Source organism: Myxocyprinus asiaticus, chromosome 12 (genome assembly GCF_019703515.2).
Source record: "Myxocyprinus asiaticus isolate MX2 ecotype Aquarium Trade chromosome 12, UBuf_Myxa_2, whole genome shotgun sequence".
Classification (NCBI taxonomy): Eukaryota; Metazoa; Chordata; class Actinopteri; order Cypriniformes; family Catostomidae; genus Myxocyprinus; species Myxocyprinus asiaticus.
This window is the reverse complement of record NC_059355.1, coordinates 8,509,769-8,525,791: the sequence shown is the minus strand read 5'-3', so window position 1 is coordinate 8,525,791 and position 16,023 is coordinate 8,509,769. Positions and strand designations below refer to the sequence as shown.

Sequence of the window (16,023 nt, the reverse complement as noted above, 5' to 3'; positions counted from 1 at the left end):
GGGTCGAAGAAACACTCCTCGACGTGCCGTTGCCTGCTCCCCCCACCACGAGGCCCAACCCCAGGTACGTCAGATGCAATCGTCCCCTTAGTGCCCCTCGCCCGTAGCTTGGACGTGTGGCTAACGCTTTCCAACCCGTTCGTGGTGGCTGGCCAGGACCATCTGACTCGGCTACGCGATTCAGTTCGCTTCACTTCACTTCAGTACAGGGAGAGAACGCTACCACCCAGCGTGCGGAGATCGCGACCCTTCTATGCAAGGGCGTGATAGAGCCGTTCCCTCCAGCCGAGATGAGTAGCAGTAAATGAAAGCAGATAAAGTTTATAAAAGCTGGGTAGGCATGTTTTTGTCACAGGTTTTTGACCGGGTTGGCAGAAATCCTGTAGATCACCTAAGAGAGGTGGTAGAATAGTTGCATTTTAGAATTATAGTATATTCTGAGAGCTCTGTGTTTATAAAGGCCTTGTGTTTGTAAAAAGTGTGAAAGTTTCTGTGTCTGTGAGAGTGTTTGTGTCTGTGTTTGAAAGTGTGTGAAGTGTGACTGAAGTACAATTGCGTATGGAAGTGTATGACTGAGTACAAGTATGAGCCCAGTAGAGGGACTGGAATGTATGATGTGTCCTTAAAATAAAAGGAACACAGAGTGTATGTTATATGAGCTCTATAATTAAGGGGACAAATGTGAATTTGAATGTAATATGAGCCCTAAAAATTTTATAACAATTAAAGGGATACGATGAATGAAATAAATGTTGCCTAAGAAAGAAGGTTTGCCTTTTATATGTTGAATGGATGTTTGGAATGAAAGCCTGTCTCTTGTGAAAATTTGGAAAGGAATTTCCTTTGGTAACACAGAGAAAACTAAAAATGTTCCGAGATGTTGGCTTTGTAGGTTGTTTGGCCATTGTTCAAATTGTAGAATTTGTGATCCAGATAGAGAGACTCAGCCTTTGCTGTGTAACTAATGAGGAGTATATATGCAGTTTACAGCAGAGAAAATCTATTAAGGCCTATTTTCAACCTTCCATCAATATATGAGGCAGAAGGATCTGATGATTAGAGGCAAAGTTAAATTATTCTGGTTTTATAGTGGAGTTAAAACCAAAAAAAAATATATAGTACAGTATAAACTGACAATAGGAAAAATAATAAAAATGGGGAGACAACACTGCTGTAAAACAAAATGTGCATGAAAGCAAAAAGTTAACTCTTAGCTGGCTGGACTAAATTTAGTCTTGGGCTGTTCTTTTCATGCCATGAAGGAAGCCTGAAGTAAGATTGACTAAACTTAGAAAGGGCAGCTGTTGTTGGACATGTGCCAGATCATAACTCCTAAACTAGACTGTAGCATAGAAATTTACTTGACTTCATACAGATAAATTATACAAAAATGATAAAGAACTATAAAGTGATTGAATTCCAATTGGGAAATCACATTATCTGAACAAACAATAAAGCTTTGAGTCCAGTGTATTGCATTAAACTAAAGTCAACTAAGTAATTGGATTTTAAACAAAGGTTGTATTTAATACATGGTATAAGGTATAATTATGGCAAAACTAAAATCTCGAAATCCACTGTGTAAATAATTGAGATAAAATCTCAAAGAAATGAGAAAGCAAAATAAATAAATAATAAAGGGACTTGTATGAACGTTGTGTATTGAAAAGTCTAGGTGAAACAAATTAGAAAAATTGTTTCAATATATTGGCTTTGTAGATTATTGTAGTAAAAAATAAATAAAATAGTAAGATATACTTTTATTCTCTAAATTTAATGATTTATCTAAATGAATGGTGATCAAATAATTTTTCATTCTTTGTATAAGTAAAATAACAGTGAAAGAAATAAAGACTCAGCTTATCTAAGAAAAAGCAGCTGTTATTATTGTTTGGCACTATTTGGATGCAGAGTGATCCTAAAAGTAAATTGAAAACATATAGGAAAATTTGTACATGTATGTGGCATAATAATTATTAAAGTACATGTTATAGGAGAAGATATGGGAAACTGGTTTATAAATAAATAAAAATAATGAATTTCTTTTGGAAGATCAAGTTATTCGAACAAATAAAAAATTGTTACAAAAATGAATACATTGATACATTTTTCCTAATTAGGATTAAAATATCTATTGTGTAGAGAACTTATAAATAAGCTCTCAAGCAAATGGCAAAAGAGAACAAAGATATTATGACAAAATGGCCTAAGGAAGGGACATTTGATGTAGCGTTGTGCGAGGAAATGGAAACTTTGATAAAAAATTATAAAACTAAAGATAAGAGTAAAAATAAAAAGAGAGAAACAAAAAGGGCAGGTAAGAAGAGAGCAAGTAATAGAAACACAAATAAATAAGAACATTAGAGAAACAGAAAAATTAATACAAGACACAGATAATTTGAGAAATAGAAGTAGACTATTGGATAGTAGGGAGAGAGAAAGTGAAGAGGATTCACTGTTCAAAAAGGAAGGAGAAAATGATCTGGGAAGAGGAAAAGGCTACAAACTAAAAACAAAAGTGCAACCATACAAATCAGAATCCTGTTAATTTGTTAGGGAGAAATGCATTATGTAAATCGGGAAAGTTTTTGGGAATTGCAATAATGCTAGGAGGGCAATCGTTTTGTTGTGTGCTTCCATCATGGAGGTCATTAGTTATCAAAGTCACGGTTAAGCAAATGGAAATGCTAAGATGTCAAGAAAATGGGAAAGAGAAATTAAAAAGAAAGGTGAAACTGACTAATAGGAAAATTATATTTTGTAACTTGAGTATGAAAAGTAAACCTTAAATGTGAAAACTTTACATTCATGTGTCTGTTTTATGCTCTGTCTGGTCCAGTTTATGAGAGAATATAATTTTTAACAATATTAAATTAAACACTATACAGTCTTGATATCTAAATGTAAGAACCCATGATTATTTGTTTTGTTTTTGATTTTCTATGTGTTTAAATATGTCTGAAGAACAAATTTACGTGTGAGCTGCAACTTTATCGGTGTAGACTTGATCAACCAACAAAACTAAGATAGATAGAGTTTATTATTTTTGTTAGGGACTGTCTGATGGAGACACTGAGACAGATGTTGGTAGTGCCCGGAATAAACAAAGACCTATGACCTCTTACTCTGTAAGGATGGCACCAATAATAGTCTACAGAACCTTGTCTCTTGGTGTCTCCACTCAACCAGGGGCACCCCGAATTTAGAAAAGATAGCTAGCAGATTATTTTAATTAAGATTATATATTTTTTCTTTTATTTTCTTGTTTTATATACACACTGTAGCATTGGTTGATAATGGGTACACTGAGAATTAAAGGAAAGAAAATTAAGAATGATTTGGATCATTTCATGTTCTCTGCAGTTCCAATTTGCTGAAGTTGTGCTCTTGATACCTGTTTTCTGATCTTTATGTGTGACACCCTTGCCAGTATTGTGATGCTTTTTCCTTGGGTTTGTTCTGTGACCAATCATGCCAGATAATATGGAAAATAAAGTCCCAACCTCCAATAAGGAGGAGGAACTAAGCAAATGTTGTAAACAGTTTTGCTCAGATGCTCTGATAGTGTCTTTATACTAACTATGTTTTACCCTTTCTGTTGTCATCATTATGTGTATGTTGTTTCATTAACTCATTCTGGAACCAGTCTCTCACCATTGCAGATGGCTGGGCCAGATGATTTATTGAAGTTGTTAATACTGCAGGAGGAAGTCCGAAGGAAAAAAGACTGAAAATGATGTGGGCTATTATCTGATTGGCCCTCCCGCTCTCATGATTGCTGGTAATCAATACTGATTTGACATTTTAAATGTGGATTCAAATTTCTCTGCTTTACTAAAACAACTTATCACAGTGTTAAATACCAAGCATTCTGTCACTGTGCCATCAGGGGATCATAACCTGTGAAAGATTATTTATAGATTGGTTTTAGGGGTAAAGTTTTGAGAACCGTCGCAGACAAAGGAGTGCCTGACTTATTAAAGCAGTATTACACAAACCTGGGAATGTTTGTATGATGAAGAACTAAGATTGAAAAAGGATTTATTACTTTTACTTATGCTTTTATTGAACTCGTGTACATTTTAATAGTAATGAAGAATGGAAAAAGAAAACATGGTGGTGACTAAAGATTAACATTTCTTGTGTTGTTTATTTAAAACAATTTAAATAGAATTCTTTAAGAAATGGGGTGCACGACTGGCTAAAATTAATATAATGATTAGAATAACAATCCTTGTGGAAGGAATAATATTCTGTTGAGTGATACCATTAGTAAAATCATTCTTGATACGTGCAACAGTGAAGCAGATGACATTGATCAGTGTGAACGGTCCAATGCAATGACAACTACTCTGGATGGACAGAAATACCAGATTGGGAGGAAATTGATTCCTCCAGTGAAGATATGTGTGAGGAGATGAATAATGAGCCATAACCTGGGTGTAAGTGCTAGCCTAACTTCTCCCCAAAGGGTGACCCTCTACGATGCGCAAAGTATCTGGGTTGAAGATATCTACACTACAAAAAGAACTCTTAATATGATGATGAATATTATGTTTTATGTTTGATATACTCTACATAACTGTGACAACCAAAGACAAGGCTGAACCAATTACACGCTCATGCTTACAGTATAACATGCTTATAGGTTTCATTTATTGAATGAAGGAATAATGAGACAGAAAATTTTACTACATTCTTAATCAAACTTGGATGGAGACGTTTGATTCGGGAATCTCCACCGGAGTGCGGTTGCATAATCTGGTCATTGGTGGTGAAGCTGTGTGATTTAACTAAGTCGCTAGAAAGCATAACTGAAGAGACTGAATTATGAAACTGCACTCTGAATAAGGACAGTGAAGGTGAGACTTATGGAAGTCTCAGAGGGGGAATATTTTAGAATATTTTTATCATGTTGAATATAAATTAATCAAGTATAATCAGTGTAAATATAGCCATTTTATTCTACAATTATTTCTGATGGTCAAGCATGAATCTTAGTGTGTGTGTGGAGAAGCCTGTGTAGGAAAGGAATGTGCTCACATATAGTAAACTGCTCTCATGACTGCTGAGAAAATATATATTGAGGTTCCTCCACAGGTGTCTCTTGTCCACTTCTTAAAATAAACAGATTGGAGTTAAAGAATAGGAATGGCGACATGTATGGAATGTATTGGCCACTCCTTGGTAGATGATATGTATTTAAGCGGGTGCAAACCATGTTGTTGAAGTTGTTGTAGTTGTTGTGATGGAAACAACTCAGCTTTTTTATCTCTGATAATAAACTTCAAGAGTGATGTTTCACAGAGGTGGCAGAAGCCACAACAGCACCTGCATCGGCAGTTCACGTAACACAGTTGTGGCGTTTTTCCACAGGGACCCCTAGTGTCACTACATCGACACAACATCGAGTGAGTGACAGAAGGGGAACGTCTTGGTTACTGTCGTAACCTCCGTTCCCTGATGGAGGGAACGAGACATTGTGTCCCTCTTGCCACAACGCTGTACTAGCCGCTGAAATGGCCGGGACCCTGTCTCGGCTCCTCAGCACAAAACCTGAATGAATCCTGCATTCCAACTCCCTTTTATACCCGTATGTCCGGGGGAGTGGCATGCAAATTCCACTCGCCAATTGTCATTGGCCTTTTCTCAAAGATCTGAGGTGATCGGGGCTCTCAAGGGTGACCCCTAGTGTCACTACATCGACACAATGTCTTGTTCCCTCCATCAGGGAACGGAGGTTACGACAGTAATCGAGACGTTCGTGTTAACTAATGTTGTTAACTAATGTTAACAATTGGAACTTTATGGTAAAGTGTTACCGATACAATGATAAATGCACACTCGAAAATATTACACATTGATATATTAAAGTAATCTGAAGTTTATACTTGTTAGAAAATATAAATGGTGGATTATTTAAGCCATATTGAGGAGTCACAAGCGAAGTTGTCACAAGGGCTATATTTCAGTAATGATAAGGTTTTAAGTGAGTCCATTTGCAAAAACACATTTTCTCTAACAGTGGTTTTGCATGTTGGTTTCAAACATTTAGTTTAAAATCCATTTAAATTATTATAGTTTTCTTCAGTTCTATCCACCAAAATAAAATTTCACTATCATCATAACTGTTTTGTAAACAAGTGATCACAATATAATCACACTAGCATACATTCAGGCGAGGGTCAACTATAAAACGATCTATGAAAGAAATTTGAACTGAAAGGCTGAACTGAGCTGTCAGTAGTGAATTTCTCATAAATGTCAGGTCAGGGCATGTTATCACATTTATAATGGTGCAGGTTGTCACAAGTGTTTCAAATGTTGTTGTTTTATAAAGTTCTTTAATTACAATAACTGTAGGCCAAAACAATAACTTTGTTTTAACAATCAATTTGTATAATATTTTTGCTGTTTTAAGCATCTTTTTGTGCTTAATAATTGTTTTAAATAGAAATAACTAATACATAATTAAATATATATATACAGTATATATGTATATAGAATAACCTAACTGCAAATAGAATATAATAGGCTATTAAATAGCAGGTTCCCATTGTGACAACTTACCCCATACAGTATAGTGTGAAAAAATGCCTTAATAGTGGGTCAAAAAGTCAACGCATGTCTTTTTCCTGAGCAGTAATGTTAACAATTTTCAACAGCTTTTTTTGCAAGTCAGTAAGGTATGCGTTTACACAAGTTAACTTTAAAAAATAAACCTACACTGATACACCTCAATCGGGGAAAAAGTGTGACAGCTAGCACTTCAGTTTTTGAACAGTCTCTCCTATTTATTTTACAGTAGAAGTACATCTGCAAAGAAATGGAAAAAGGAAGGACATATATACTAATCTCACCGACACAAAGACTGAGGCATCAGTATTGTTGAGTCTGAGCTGGGCTGGTTCATCTCTGCTGAATACAGCTGTGACTCTTTTGGACCAGATAGAGGGGATGTAGTCTCTGTACTGCAGCTGCCAGTAAAAAGAGAACATCCTGTGCAGGTCTAGAGCCAGGCAACTACAGTCATACACTATCACACCAAGTTCCTTCAGCTGAAAGAGTAAAAAAGAAAAGGATGTGTCAGATAGACTTGAAAAAAATCTTAAGATTCAAGCCCATAACAGAATAATAATGAAATTTGTAGGCTTTGAAAAGTTGCAGCAAAGTTTGTATTTGTTAGATCAGGAATTTCAAAGACAGTATATCACTGACAAAACTTACAAGACATCCCGGCCCCTCCACACCACTTTGCAGATTTTATTACAGGTAAAATAAGTAAGTAAAAGCAAAATATGATAAAGTAAATGTCAGAAACACACTGAACTCCAAACGTCTCAGGTTTTTATCAGGTATCATTGTATTGTCTAATGGTAATCAATTCAGTCTGACAGATGGTAAGAGGGAAAACAATCCCATCAGACCCAAACTTACTTACTACTTATTTACTTTACCTGTAATAATATTGTCAAAACAAAGTCTGCCACAGACAATCTGTACAGATGAGTATTCTGTGTTTATCCCATTAACAAAAGTAATGACGAAAATGTATAGGAGTATTTAATTATTTTATATAATATTTGTTTATCGTAATGGTTTTATTTGTTAAAATGTAGTAAACTGCCATATATATGTTTTCTAAGGGGCTCTAGTTTCATCCGTTGTGTGAAGCCCAATCTGAAGATGGTCAGCCACCAGTTTGAAGGAGCCCAGATTCTGTCTCAGCTGCAGTGCTCCGGTATGTATATGAATATATAGGCATGTTCCCAAATCCTGCCGCTGCACTGCATGTAATGCTTCAAACATTTAAATGTAAGAAAAGCCATTTCAAATACACACAATTCATCAATCGCAAGCTCTCAAATACCGAAATTGTCTATGGAGCAGCCATATTAAATGTGAGCTCCACTGAGTTCTCATTATCTTTTTAAAGTGCCGTTACCACATGAGTGTTTTGAAGGTTGAGGTGATTGCATTTTATAGGCTATTTGCAAAGTTTTAGAAATTACATTTCTAGTGGAACAGCAAGTAGGCCAAAAACAGGAATAGAATTTAATTGGGTTTGCACAATCAAGTCAACTAGTCAACTTCTCTGTTAGTTCCAACACTATTTGATACTTTAGGCCTATGTTGACTAGTTGGGAATCACTTAATATAAGTTCAAAGCAAGCTAGAAGTGAACCACACTTGCATGTCGTGAGTCATTTACATAAGACAAATATCTACCTGATGGTAGCCTGCAGAGAGCTGTGTAATCTTATGTAGGGACCAACCAGTTATTTAAATGTATTCTAGAATTGTGTTATTATGTCATCTTGTACATTATTAACAGCTACTTTTGTATTTGATATTCTTTCGATTTTTTCAAGCAACAGCCATACTTGGTCAAATCGATAATTTATATCAGTTAATTGATTCAACTGAAATATTTGACATACATTGACATTACACTGTTTTTATATGATTGAAAAAATCATTTTCAAAGGTGAAACAGAAAATGCTCCTGAAAAAGGGAAAATATTACCCCTCAATAAAAATGTTAATTTCTAGATAGTACAGTATATACACTGTCATGGAAAACCTGGAAATATCAGGGAATCTTAAAACTGTGATTTCCAGGCCTGGAAAAGTCATGGAAATTAATAGAATCATCAAAGTCATTGAAAAATCATGGCATTTTTTTATAGTTAATATATTTTTATTTATTATGCTCTGTCCTAAAATATTTAACCAGGGTGTTACGTTGCTCTGGATTAAAAACACATGATTAAGAGTTTAAAATATATCATTTTATTTAGAATACCTGGCCAACGAGGGTGCTTTCACTCTAGCACTTTTGGTGCGCACCTGGGTTCGAATGACGTCAAAGTTCGGTTTGTTTGTATAATGTGAACACTGTTTTCCGAACTCGGGTGCGCACCCGGGAACCGCACATGAGTCCACTTGAAAAAGTGGTCTGGGGTACAGTTCAAGTGAACTCCAGTACACTTTGTTGCTGATATGAACACAATTGTACCAAATCACAGCCGCATTTGCCATCACGCAAGTATACGTCAATGGCAACAGGTGGAAAATTACTAATAGCCTACAGATAAAGAACTAAATACAATTATAAATGTAAAGATAATAATAATCATAATAATAAAGCCTAATAAATTCCCTTGTGTTCCCAAAATAATTTTTGCTAAATGTGTGCTCTTATTGAATTTGTGTTTGTATTGTGTTTTGGTAATACAGTTAATGTTGCCTAAAGAAAATAAAATAGAACTCAATTTTAGGTTCAAAGTGAATGTGTCTTACTATTTTATGATTTAATCACTTTCGTCTTTGTTTCTTTAATACTAAGAAATATATTACTGAACCTGCAGAGTTGCGTTCACAATGCATGTTAACCACGAACTGCTCCGTGGAAATAAAGTTAACTAAACTCACAGCACCTCCTGAGATGATCTGAGATCATTTGTAGCATTCTTATAGACGGCATTATTCTTGCAAACAGTTTTCAGTTGAAAAAAGAGTGATAACTCTTTACATGTGCTTGTTCCACGAACAGGCTTGTGCTGCACGCCTCTGAACAAACAGTGAATCAGACATGAGCACTAACGGCTTTTCTTAGACTGTTCTTAAAAATATAATAAAATGTGTTTATTCAAGCATGCGCCTCTGTGTCTAACAGCATTTCTTGTCATGTGTCACTCCGAGACGTCTTACAAGTCACCCGCCTGTTGCGGATAGATGAGCAAAATTTTGTCACTGAATTGCTTGTGATAACTGCAATCTTCTATTAGCTTCAGTTGGCATGTTGGAGCTTTTATAAAATTCAGAGTTTCCAACTTCTACATTTACGAGATCGACAAAGATGGAAACGACGTGACATGATTGCATCATAAAGGTTGGACTACTTTAACTCAAAACACAACACAGCAGCCAAAGATGTCCATCTGAAAAAGGTTTTCCCCAAAGAAAAAGTTCTTTGATCACTTCTTTGAGTGTCAGGGTTATTCTTGATGTTATTAGTTGCATTGAGGCAATACACAAATTATTATTACGTAAGAAAATACTGTATATCTCACAGAAGCTCTCAGTTGAGGTGAACGGTTGAAATAGGTACCTTGGACAGCGCCTTCCAGTTCATACCAGCACTACCAATGTAAATGTGCTTCCTGTCCACCACCCAGAAGGAGGAAAGCAGTCTACCTCTGGTGAGGGCAGTCATATTGACATAGCGCACCTCCGCATCTGGAAGAGAGACATACAGACAGACATAGCATGTAGGCTATGGCAGGGAACTGTGAATCCCTCAAACTTGAAGAGAAATCTGCCGGTCATTCAACTCATATTTGCATATTTGTTATTGCACATACATGATGTTTGACCTTGATGGTAGCCTTGTGGGCTGGAGCAGGGAAAAGCCCAAGGAGTATTGCCAAGCCTGACAGATGGATGAATGTATTTATGTGATCTTACAAAATTTGCTCTGAGAGAACTGTTTTAGTACTGCATGCAACTACCCACTGCAGACAGAATTAAATGGATCACATAACATGATGTAGAGAGACGCTGAGGACTCACAGTGGTCAGACATGCTCTTCAGCTCAATGGAGTTGGGCTGGTCACTGGCGATCTTTAATTTGACACCTCGAGACTTCAGACTTAGTAAACTTTGAAACAAAAACTGACCCTTGGGAATGGAAAAAGACGTTATTTTATAGTTGCTAAGCAATATATACAAATAAATAACAATTGGGCATTTTACATGTAGAATGAGAAGGTTAAACTAAATCACAAGTACAATTGCACCATGTTATTTACACGTGGTACACTGCAAAAAAAATTGTAACGTGACCTAAAAATGTGCTTCAAGTGGTAACATTCATATGAACTGGTTTTATTAAAGGAATGTTCCAGGTTCAATTCGTTAATCTCAATCGACGGCGTTTTGTCATAATGTTGATTACCACAAAATATCTATCTATCTATCTATCTATCTATCTATCTGTCTCTGTCTGTGTATATATATATATATATATATATATAGATAGATAGATATTTATATATATAAGTAAATGGGGCCAATCCATAAACATTAAAATACTCGCTGCTTCAAAACTATTGCCACGAGACGTAAACAATATGCATGTTAACATGAAGACAGTGAGATAACATTGCTTACTAACCTTATCTGTATAAAGTTAAATCCTTGTTTAATCCTATAATCCTCTAATCCAACAAAACTGATAATTTAAAGAACTTTAAAGCTCAAATAAAACAAAAGTTTTAACAAAAGATTTAATGTAAACGCTTTTATAAAATTATCATCTTCACATTTCTGCCTTTAAACCCTCAAAAAATTGGCCCCATTCACTTCCATTGTAAGTGCCTCACCTAAATATTCTTTTTTAAAGAAAGCAAGTGAAAGTGGAAATTACTTTTTGTGGTAATCAACATTATGCCACAAATGCTGTCGATTAAACTTAACTTGCATTGAACACGGAATTTTCCTTTAAAATAAAAAAATATTATTTAACATGACTGAATCAACTTGACTTTAGATTCTATCAACAAGAGTAATTTTTAATGTTGATATGAATTCAAAAATAAGAACATATGAAGAGTGCATATTTGTCAATGAACTGAAATAATCAACTGTGATCGGATTTTTTAATGTTAATTATAAAATTAACTAATACATTTTTAAAATCTAATGTTGTATTTGCTAACATTAGTTAATGCAATATTGTCACGTTTATGTGTTTTGTTCTTGTTGTCATGTCTTATATTTTTAAGTTTAGTTCCTGTCCCTGTTCAGGTCATGTGGTTTCATGTCATGTGATTTCCTGTTCCTCATGTGTTCCTGGTCCTGTGATATCCTGTTCTCCTCCATGTTCATGCGTCTTGTTTTCATTGGTTCATTGTCTTGTTACCCATGTCTGTGTATTTAAGTCCTCATGTTTGCTATTGTCTCTTGTCAGGTATTGTTTATGTAATGTTGTTTGGTAGTCAAGTCAAGTCAAGTTATGTTATGTCAAGTCAAGTCAAGTTATAGTCTAGTTTAGTTCATGTTTATGTTTTCTGTTCATGGTTTCTGGATTTTACATTGATGTAACTGCACTTGGGTTCTTCACATCATCATCGTCTGCCTGTCATTGCCAGCATCATTACATATATGAACTAACATTAACAATGAACAATTGTAATTTTATTAGCTAACAGTAACAAAGTTTAATAAATGCTGTAATAAATATATTGTTCATTGTTAGTTAATGATACCTAATGCAATAACTAATGTTAACAAATGGCACTTTATTGTGAAGTGTTACCATTATCCTTAATAACTAACCTGATAAGCAGAATAAAGCCGTGACCCCTGATCGGTGGAGGTCAGAGCCCAATATGGGGATACTATCTCAACTGACAGTTTAGCTTGGTCCAGAAGGTGGTTGAGACCCACAATGAGAGGGAGATGTGTTGAACTATTGGTGTTGAAAGATAGCTCTCCTGGGATGTTCTCCACAAGCACAATACTAAGAGCACATACAAATAAACAACACAAGTAGGCCTATAGTGAATTCTTTAAAGTCAACATGAAATCAAAATGGAGCCTACTATTCCAAAGAAAATGATGCACTTCCAAGATGCAATGAATTAGGTTATGTTGGCTGAAAGTACAAAACATAGAACCGTATGATGGTAGGGCTCTTCTGTGTAGTTACTGGGTCTTTTTATATACTGTGTGTAGCAAAAAACACCAATGTACGAGCTGTGATTGCTTCTTACCGACAATTATTGCTGCAGTTCTCTTCAGTGACACCATCCTCATCCTCTCCCCAGACATCCACAGCAGAGAAAATCAAAGCTACCAGGACAGCAAAGCAGCAAACCAGTGCAAACACAGCAATACACTTCTGCTGCGACTGCATTAGACATACGAAGAAAGTGTGCTAATGAGATTTCTCCTTACAAACACACTCAAAGGCTGATTTAGAATGAAAAGTGTAAAATATTTTTTCATATAAATTAACATCAATAAATAATGAACAAATTACTACACTTGCCAATTAATGTGCAATCATGTAATCCATAAAAATGTAACTGAAATCTGATTCTTTTTTATCTAATTACAAGTACTTGATTTTTGTAATCACAATATACATTTACAGAATATTTGATAAAGTCTAATGGTATTCAAGATAACAGTAGCTGTTTGTGATGCTGCTCTTCTGGTTTGAAATTGGATCCCTGCTGTAATTTCATTCTGAGGCTTAGAGAATGAAAGAGCATCTGTGTCGAATTTCCACCTGAACACTTTCCCTGCATTCACGGATGCTTTTTCTAAGGTATTGAGGTAGAGCAAACGGTTGCTCACATTCTCTGCACTTTTCAGCATTCTTTCCAATCCACTGCTGTATTCGAGCATCAGCCAAAAATGAGGAAAATGTTTAAAAACATTTGTCACGGCCAACATTTGTTGACCATTGGTCATGACGCAAAGTGCTGTAGGTAACTCGGGAGTTTTTTATTTTATTTATTTTTTATCTCCTTTTCTCCCCAATGCCCAATTCCCACTACTTAGTAGGTCCTCGTGGTGGTGCGGTTACTCACCTCAATCCATGTGGTGGAGGACAAGTCTCAGTTGCCTCCGCTTCTGAGACAGTGGCTCTTATCACGTGGCTCATTGTGCATGACGCCGTGGAGACTCCCAGCACGTGAAGGCTCGTGCTACTCTCCGCGATCCACGCACAACTTGCCACACGCCCCATTGAGAGCGAGAACCACTAATCGCGACCACAAGGAGGTTACCCCATGTGACTCTACCCTCCCTAGCAACCGGGCCAATTTGGTTACTTAGGAGACCTGGCTGGAGTCACTCAGCACACACTGGATGCGAACTCGTGACTCCAGGGGTGGTAGTCAGTGTCAATACTCACTGAGCAACCCAGGCTCCGTAACTCGGGAGTTTTAATTTTCCCTCCAAAAAAGTGCACACTAACAGCTCTGTTTTTGCTTAGCACTGCAATTAATCTGAATGCATCTCTCCTGAGAATGATTGTCTCCCATCCCATCTGTTGGCCTCCATCAGTGTACGGGGGTATACAGCTGTCTGCTGAGTGACATATACATAATTTTCCTCTGAAGGAGACATGCAAAGTGAAGTTTCATTAAAGAGCTGGGGAGTACACCGCCTCGAAGTGTGTACATTAATGCAAGGTATTAACCTTCATGCAATTGTAATTGGATTTGGTCAATTACTGTTCTTTTCTCCTACAACACTCCTGTTCAGTTTAGATTGACTTTACTTTCTTGATCCCAAAAAACCCCTGTGAAAAACCCCTCAATAATTGTTAAATTAACCTATTATTTCCCCATCAATTTCTTTTAAATAAATATTTCACCCCAACATTTTATTTGCTCACCTTCATGTTGTTTCAAACCCAAATTACTTTCTTTTTTCCATGGAATATACTGGCTGCTCTTTTCCATATAATGCGAGTGAATGGGGACTGGGGCTGTCAAGCTTTAAAATGAAAAAAAAAAAAAGCAATGTTAAAGTATCATAAAAGTGGTCCAAATGACTTGAGCGCCATATTCCAGTCTTCTGATGTCATGTGATAGCTTTCTGTAAGGAACAGACCGAAATTTAAGTTGCTATTTACTGATAATCTTGATTAAAAAGCAGAGGGGGTGGTTTTCAGTGACTAATGACTTGAATAAAGTGTGTTCGTCACACAAAACTATCATATTGCTTCAGAAGACCTGGTTTGTAGTGCAAGAGTCATATGGAGTATTTTCTGATACGTTCATATGGTACGTTTTAGTCATTTTGGAGCTTGACAACAATAGGTCCCCTTGCACTTTTATTATGTAGAAAAGAACGACCAGGATGTGGCAGCGGGGGCGTGGTCAAGCATCTCTCCGGAGAGAGAGAAAGCGGTAAGGGCGCTTACACCTGAGCCAAATTATGTCTAACACCTGTCTCTAATTTCAGTAAGCACGGGGAGAGCGGATAAATAGAGCCACACCGCAAGTAGAAGGAGAGAGAGCCTGGGCACCACAGAACCGAACAGAAAGCAAGAGTTTTATGATGAGAGTTTTATGTTGGTGAAGCGGTGTGTGATTAAAGTGTATATTGCAAGAGAAAAATAAATCCTTACCTGAACCAGGAAAGTTGCTTGTCGTTTCCTCCCTACACTGGTGCCGAAACCAGGAAAATTGAAGTTTGGGTTGAAAATGGATGGAAGTCGTTCCGTAGAGTCCTCCCAGTTGGCGGAGATCCTCCTAGCCCTCGCTAGCTTACATCAGAGCCACCAACAGACACTGCTGGAGTTCCGACAAGACCATGATCGCCGGTTTGCCGAACTCCTGCACGCTCAAGCCGAGGACCGGCAGGCAATCCGGAGCCTCCTCAGCCAGGAGGCGTCCTCAACAGCTTTACAGAAAATGGGGGCGGCGGACAACCCCGAGGCCTTCCTGGATTTGTTTGAGCCGACTGATCCCACTATTGTCCGGGGAAGCCCAGCTCGCAGCTCAACAACTGCCAGCAACGAGCCTCCTGGCCTACGGAGATTTGAAGAGAGCCATCTTGCAACGGGTTGGTCACACTCTGGAGGAAAGTCGTCAAGTCTTCCGGAGCTTGAAGTTGGAGAGCTCCGACAGCCCGTTTGCCTTCGCCCAGCGGCTCTGTGACGCCTGCCGAAGATGGCTGCTAGCGGGGGACTGCGATGTCGATGGAGTTATCGACCAGGTGGTACTGGAGCAATTCACACATCGACTGCCAAAAGGGACGGCGGAGTGGGTCCAGTGCCACCGCCCGGCGTCGTTGGAGGAAGCTGTCCGGCTTGCGGAGGACCACATGGCGGCGATCCCGAGGGTGGAAGACCCCTCCTACATTTTTTCTCCCCCTCTGTTTCTTCCCCCTCCCCTCTCTCCTCTCGTTCTGCTCTCTCTCCAGGTCCCGTTCCTGCCCCACGCAGACGAGGAGGACTTCAGCCCCTGAGACCAGTTCCCCGGGTGTGGGAGGCG

At 37.5% G+C, this 16,023-nt stretch overlaps 1 protein-coding gene across 3 annotated transcripts in view; it reads right to left on the bottom strand.

The window, feature by feature from the left end:
- LOC127448701 (inactive phospholipase D5-like) overlaps positions 1 to 16,023 on the bottom strand; it is a 53,043-nt gene that overhangs the window by 14,242 nt on the left and 22,778 nt on the right. For all 3 annotated transcript variants that reach the window (XM_051711432.1, XM_051711434.1, XM_051711433.1), the window contains exons 2-6: positions 12,781 to 12,917; positions 12,344 to 12,527; positions 10,576 to 10,684; positions 10,115 to 10,242; positions 6,861 to 7,058 (exon numbers count right to left, since the gene is read on the bottom strand). In XM_051711432.1, coding sequence (XP_051567392.1) covers positions 6,861 to 7,058; positions 10,115 to 10,242; positions 10,576 to 10,684; positions 12,344 to 12,527; positions 12,781 to 12,917 — 756 coding nt within the window. The remainder of the gene's footprint in view (positions 1 to 6,860; positions 7,059 to 10,114; positions 10,243 to 10,575; positions 10,685 to 12,343; positions 12,528 to 12,780; positions 12,918 to 16,023) is intronic.